The sequence below is a fragment of the Leucopleurus acutus genome (assembly GCF_964270905.1).
Source record: "Leucopleurus acutus genome assembly, chromosome: X".
Classification (NCBI taxonomy): domain Eukaryota; kingdom Metazoa; phylum Chordata; class Mammalia; order Artiodactyla; family Delphinidae; genus Leucopleurus; species Leucopleurus acutus.
The window spans coordinates 130,588,988-130,595,978 of record NC_139148.1 but is presented as its reverse complement, the minus strand read 5'-3'; the positions used below and the strand labels follow the sequence as shown (position 1 = coordinate 130,595,978).

Sequence of the window (6,991 nt, the reverse complement as noted above, 5' to 3'; positions counted from 1 at the left end):
GTGCCAGCCTGGTGTTGGCGGCCATTCATAAAGGCCTGTGCATTGACTCCCCGACGCGAGCCAGTTCTCTGTCTCGGTGGGGCTGGGAAGGTGGGTACAGGGCCAGCCTCCTGGCCCCCCAAAGATGGCAGGCTGGGAACAGCTTCTGCGGGGGGTTCCTTGGCACAGGGCTGCCTTTGAAGGCCTGCGTGGCGGGTTCTAGAGCCGCTCACGTGTCTGGGTGCGGGAGGGCTCTGAGAATCTTTCCGCGCTGCCCCCGCGCCCACCGTTACCCTGATCCAAGGAGACTCGCCAGGTGGGAAATGAGCTGGAACTTTTATGACGGGGAGAGTCAGAAGGGAGGGCAGAGGGGGACTAGAGAGGCGGGGAAAGGAAGGCCCCCGGCCCCACCCCTTTCTTCCTCCTGGGCCCCCACCCCCCACCCCCCGCTCCCGGGACCTCCGTCAGCCGGCAGGGCAGGCACTGGTTGGGGTGGAAGCCATGCGCCGGCCCCGGACCCTGCAGCCCACCGCCGCAGCCCCTCCCTACACGCGGCGCCAAGGAGCTGACTGCCGGGCCCCCGCGCGATCGCGGAGCCTGTCCCCGGGCAGGCGGCTGAGCTTCGTGGAGCCTCTGGAAGGAAGGCGCCCCTCGTTTCTCAGGAGGAGGTGTCCCTGGCCAGGAAGGAGCTGGCCGTGGCACAGGACTCCTCGTGGGGCCCCAGGCCGGGCGGGGCGCGCGTCCAGGCGCAGCAGAGCAGGCTTCGCAGCTCGGAGGAGACGCTGCGGCTGAAGGAAGCGTAGATCCAGGGGTTGGTACAGCTGTTGAGGCTGGCCAGCAACATGAGCAGCACGAAGGGGGGCCCTGTGTGGTGCAGGGGTCTGGGCTGGGGATGAGGGTGCCCAGGGAAGGCCGCGACCCACGTGCCACCCAGCGGCTAGCAGTGCACATCAGCCCGCGTCCGCTCGGGAGCCCACGGCTGGGGAGGGGAGGGGCCAAGGTGTGTGTGCAGCCAAGCCTGAGCGGCCCCCACGGCTCGAGCCACGGCCACACACCTTCCCGAGGTGCCTCCGGGTCCCACGCTGCCCACAGCTGCACGAGGAAGAAGGGCGCCCAGCACAGCACGTACACTATCACGATCACCAGCGTCATCCTCACGGTCTTGGCCATGGCCGCCGACACCCGGGCTCCCTCGCTGGGACTGCCCGTCCGGCGCCCTCCGCGGCGCCCCCCGGCCCTCTCTGCAGGCCCCGGCGCCAGGCTGGCGTGAATCTCCCGAAAGATGAGCACCTGGCAGGCGGCAATGCCCAGGGCAGGTGCCACGAACACCATCAGGGCGATCCAGGTGACGTAGGCGCGGAGGCCCCAGGGCTCAGCAAAGCGGGCCCAGCAGTCGAGGACACCGCTGCCGTCTCCCACGTCACGCTGGGCGAAGATGAAGAGCTGGGGCAGGCTGAGGAGAAGCGAGAAGGCCCAGGCCACCAGCACCGGCCGGTTCCAGCGAGCTCCGCCTCCATGGCGGTGTGCCAGCATGGGGCGGCAGATGGCGCGGTGGCGGTCCAGCGTCATGGCCAGGATCATGTAGGAGGAGGCATACATGCCCACCATCTGCAGGTACTTGACAGCCCGGCACAGGGCATCGGGCCCACGGAAGCGGTCGGTGGCGTCCCAGGCCAGCTGGGGCAGCACTTGGAACAGAGCCACGGCCAGGTCGGCCAGGCACAAGTGGCCGATGAAGACGTGCATGGGCGCCCAGCGGCCCCGCCGGCCCCGCCGCACTAGGGCACCCAGCACCAAGCCGTTGCTCAGGGCCACAGCCACGAAGACTGTGGAGAGCAGGGCCAGCTCCGCCTGGGCTAGCAGCGGGTCCCGGGCGTCGAGCGGCTCCTCCTCGCTGCCGTTGCCGGGCGGCGTAGGTTGGGAGAGGGGCCGGGGCACAGCTGGGCAGCGGTGGGGGGAGAGGCCCGAGTTAGGGAGTGTGCTCTGCAGGGGAACCGAGCCCAGGGAGCTTCCCGCTGGTCAGGCAGAGCTGGTGGCCTTCTGCTTCCCTCCAGCCTCCCACTTCCTGGATCCGCATGTGGTGGGGAGGGAAGGGCAGCCCCAGCCCAAGCGAATACATAGGGCCATGCGCTCCCCTCCCCGCACCAGCAGCCCGGAGAAGTGGGTGAAGGAGGTCTCTGAAAGGGGCTTCTTGGCTTCATCCAACCCCGCCCGGCCCACCTGGCTCATCCCAGTGGAGGAAAGGGTGGGGGGATGGGTAGGGACAGTGGCTGGGACCTTACCCGACGTGGTGGACGCCATGACCATGGTGGGGCGGGCAGGAGTCCTGAGCGCCTGGAGGAGACGGGGTGGCGAGCTCAGCCTCCCACCAGAGGGGCCAGCCTGGCTGCCCAGAGTCTCCGGATAGGGGTCCTTAGAGAGCTGCCGGGGTGGTGGGGTGGGGGTGTGTGCGTGCGCGTGCATGTGTGCGCGCACGCATGCGTGAGTGTGTGTGTTCCAGTGATCGGGCACTGGGGGTACATCCTTAGCCTAACCAGGGTTGGTGAGGTCTGGCCCCTGAGAGACATCGACCTCGGAGCCCTGCTACACTCCTCCCAGGACTAGGCAGGGGAAGCTGGAGAGAGGGACAGTCAGACAGATGGACGAACCAAGCCCATGACCTACCTAGGCGGCCCACAAGAAGCGAGGCAGACAGATAGACCCCCCCCCCCCGCCCTGACAGAGGCCAAGAGAGGTGGCCATTGGAGGGCTGGGGACACGGTGGGAGGGCTGGTATGCCCCCGTGTAGCCCCTTACCTGGCCGGGCTCCCGGGCTCCTGGGCAGCTGGGCGGCAGCGGGCGCAAAGGTGGCCCAGGAGCTCAGATCGGCGCTCCATCGCCTGCCCCGCCCCAACCAGGCCTCTGGGAGTGACCTGCTCAGGAGGGGACTTCCTCCCCCTCCCCCATGAGCCTCCCGCCTCTGGCACGGGGAAGTAGGCTCCTGGCCGCCTCTGCTTCCCTTCCTGGCGACAGCCATCCCAGGACTCCGTTCTCCCCGCCAAGGGGGAGCCGAGCCCTCCAGAGCTTGGCTTAGCTGCAGCCGGCTATCTGCCACCACCCGCGCCTGCCCCCAATTCCGCAGGGCCCCCTTTATTAACACGTGGGGCTGCGGAGCTCTGGGCGATGACTTAGTTCAGCGTGTCTATAAGTGGGGAAACTGCGACCGGAGATGGGTGGGCCCGGCTCAGCGTCACACAGCTTTCTCGTGGCGAAGCTTGACCCCCCCTTTCCCAAGCCAGGCTCCTTCTGCCCCTCTCCGGGCCTGGGCGAGGCTCTCCCGAGGTCCCCACTAGGCAGAAGGAGGGCTTCTCCCCAGCTTGTGAAGGCCCCACCCGCTCCTCAATTAGGCCGCAGGAGATGAGGGACGGGAAGAGGGGGGGCGGGGTCAAGCTGGGGCTGAAGGTGTCCCCGAGAGATCCAGCTTCCTCCCCAGACTGTGGGAGCCCGGGACACCTCCACGCTTTTCCTCCTCCCACACCTGTCCTAGGAGAAGGGGGCTCAGAGCTTCTGCACTGACGCATATTCCAGCTCCTTCTCTCCCCTCCCCCCACATACGCCGCGCGCGCTCCTGTGCCCTCCCTCCCTCCTCTCCTCTCCAGCCCATCCTTTTCCCCATCCCAGGCTCTCCCCACCCCCACCCCAGCTCCTGCCACCGGCCCTGGCCTCCCTCAGCCCAGGCCGGCCCAGCCCAGCCCAAGGCAGTGGCCTGCATGCGGCCCAGAGCCCGACTCCAGGCTGAGATTGGCCCTTTCTTCCTGTTTGTCCCTCCTCTCTGTTGACCTGCGAGGCTAGGGACCAAAGCAGCCTCTCACAGACCAGGGGCTCAAGTACAGCCAAGGCCAGGCGTCCTCTTCGCGGCCAGAGTCTGGCGGCGCCAGTAGGGGTCATCAGGGTGGGGGCCCACCCAGCCCCCCTACACCCCACACCCACACAGCGCACACGCACACACACTGCACCACATGCGCTTCACGCCCAGTACTCACACGGCGCGCAGTACACACACACACACACACGCACACGCACACGCACACACACACGCACACACACACACACACACGCTCCACACCACACCCCCACGGTACGTGTGCGTATTTGTAATGGTTTTTGCTAAACCATTTGGAAGTCGGTTGTAGAATACCAATACCCCACATCTGAACACATCAGCCACACCTGCTAGGAACCAGAACATCCTCACTCTCCCTGTAACCACACAACCATGACTAACCCAGGAGCATAGAAAGGACTTTTCCGCTGCCATCCAGATCAACGAAAAGGGTAGAAAATGGCGTTCCCGGGCACTTGTTTCCTTGTGCCCCCTTCCCCATGTGCCTCCCGCTGCCCGGTCCCCAAGACCCTCCCAGACTCGCCGGTGAGATGACACCTTCCTCGTCTGCCCTGGGGAACTGAGGCGCCTGCAGAGGAGCGCATGTCCCCACTTGGCCACTCCTCCACTGTGGGGCCTTGGGCAGGCTGTGGCCAGCTCTCTGTGGCTCAGCTTCCCCCTCTGTAAAATGGGAGTCCAACAATTGAGCTGGAGCTCTGGAAGCAGTGCCAGCCTTCTGGGGTAAACGGGCCATCACCTCCTTATGGGGTTCTCTGCCCAGCCCCAAACGAGGTCATGCAGGCTGTATCCCGGCAGAGAGCTGGCGCAGGGCTTGGGGACACCTCTGCGCCCTGTGCTCCTTATTTCCCGCTGTCGAGTCCAGGGAAAAGTCTGGGGGAAGGCCCTTCGCTGCGACTTTCTCTCGGCTCCAAGAAGGAACGGGAGGGCTTTGTGTCCACACCAAGGCCTGGATGTAAAGGGAAACAAGTGCTGGGACCTCTGGGAGGAACGAAGAGCCCCTGAGGCCAGCCGGTGTGCCCGGAGAGTCTGGCTACCTGGCTGACAGCCCGACTCAGGAGCCCCTGGTGCACCTGCTGGCGCTGTGCCAGCTGAGAAGCTGGGCCGAGTCCCGCTGCGGGCGGCAAAGAGCTGGTCAGATGGAGACACCCCAGGCCACCCCAGCCCCAGCCACCAAGGAGGACTTGGCCATGGAGCAGCCAGTTGGCCTCAGGTGGCCTCAGGCCCCGGGCAGAAGTGAACAGACACCCTCCCCCCCTCCCCCGGCGCAGCCCCCTCTGCCCTGCCCAGTACCGTCTCCCTGTAGGACTGCCTTTGCAGAAAGGTTCTGTGTGTGGCCGAGGAGTGGGCCCCGAGCTCCCCCAGCCCAGTGTCTGAGCAGAGGGGGTGGGGGCACTGACCATCCCAGGTGCCCGGCGCCAGGGCAGTGGGTCAGAACTGTGGGACCTGGATCTGTCTGTCTTGCTCTACCACTGGCTCTCAGGAACCAGGACCATTTGCTCAACAGGCGAAGTGGCCCTACCCCCCAGGGGTGTGTGTCTGGGGGGTGGAGGGGGAAGGCACAGGCCTTGGAGGGGACACTTGAAGGCTATTTCAGGGATGAAAGAGAAAGAGGAGCCAGCCAGGGACACGAAGAAAGAGTGACGAAAAAGCCAGGAGAAAACCAGGAGAGCAGAGGTTCCCGAGGTTGGGAGGGGAGACAGGTGCCCTACGGGAAGGAAGGACGCGAGCAAAGCCGCTGGAAGGCCATGCCTGGTGTCAACTGGAAAAAAATGCACACCTCAGGGACTTCCCCGGTGGTCCAGTGGTTAAGAATCCGCCTTCCAACGCAGGGGACACGGGTTCGAGCCCTGGTCCGGGAAGATCCCACATGCCGTGGAGCAACTAAGCCCGTGCACCACAACTGCTGAGCCTGCGCTCTGGAGCCCGCGAGCCACAACTACTGAGCCCACGAGCCACAACTGCTGAGCTCGCGTGCTCTGGAGCCTGCGTGCCGCAACAAAGATCCCGCCTGCCACAACTAAGACCCAATGCAGCCAAATAAATAAATAAAATAAATATAAAAAAAGAAAAAGAAAAAAATGCACACCCGAAAACTTGAGGATTATGTATTATTCGGTGGACTTCCTGAGGATTCCAGTCTGGGGGACAGCCTCTCAGAGAGCTCTGAGGGACAGCTCTGAGGAGGTAAGGGGGGAGCCAGGGTAGTGAGAACATCAAAAGATTACTGTCAGTTAAAGAAAACTGGGCATTTCAAGTGACTGAATCCAGCACTCTTCCAGGTATGGGAAGAGGCAAGGGTCTGATGCTCATTGAGATCATTCCTTTGATCTGTGCCTCAGCCGTCTGGGGCCAGCATCCTGTTTTCTCCATCCTGAATCCCCTCAGCGTGCACAGTGTGGGGCTTACCGATGCGGCAGGCAACTTTCCTTGCACACAAGGTTGGAGAGAGGTGCCCTAACTGGGCATCCCACCTGTGGGGTGGGCTTTGCAGACGGTGGCAGAGGGAGGACTGAGTGAGCTCACAGCGAGTGAAATGGAATGACAGGGGAGAGCAGGGCGAGGAGGCGAGGCCTAGGAGGTGAAAGAGCTCCAACGGGGCAAAGATATATTGAATCAAACCACGCGTGTGTGCCTGCGTGCGAGTGTGTACTGGGAGTCAAGTGGACCAAAGACGACAGAAAGACAGCGTGGCGACTCACCTGAGGTCTGGATTAAAGTGAACAGTAATTTTAAAAATGGGACAAGGCCTGTTTGCATGCTGGGGGAGGCACAAGAGTGGTACTCGATGGATTAGAGCTCTGCAGACTGTGACGTCTCTCCTTGTCCTGAATGACTTTTTAAAAAATTAATTAATTAATTAATTTTTGGCTGTGTTGGGTCTTCATTGCTGCGCACGGGCTTTCTCTAGTTGCGGCGAGCAGGGGCTACTGTTCGTTGCAGTGCTCGGGCTTCTCATTGCGGTGGCTTCTCTTGTTGTGGAGCATGGGCTCCAGGCGCGCGGGCTTCAGTAGTTGTGACTCGCGGGCTCTAGAGCGCAGGCTCAGTAGTTGTGGTGCACGGACTTCATTGCTCCACGGCCTGTGGGATCTTCCCCGACCAGGGCGCGAACCCGTGTCCCCTGCGTTGGCA

The 6,991-nt window shown here is 63.6% G+C and overlaps 1 protein-coding gene across 1 annotated transcript; it reads right to left on the bottom strand.

Moving 5' to 3' along the window:
* Positions 1 to 637: 637 nt before the first annotated feature.
* Positions 638 to 2,863, bottom strand: AVPR2 (arginine vasopressin receptor 2; the record flags this gene model as incomplete). The annotated part of the gene is made up of 4 exons (XM_082864904.1): positions 2,776 to 2,863; positions 2,262 to 2,313; positions 1,035 to 1,919; positions 638 to 843 (listed from the first exon to the last, which is right to left on the bottom strand). The coding sequence occupies exons 2-4, from the start codon at positions 2,284 to 2,286 to the stop codon at positions 638 to 640; spliced, it is 1,116 nt and encodes a 371-aa protein (XP_082721030.1). The 5' UTR covers positions 2,287 to 2,313; positions 2,776 to 2,863.
* Between the last annotated feature and the right edge of the window lie 4,128 nt (positions 2,864 to 6,991).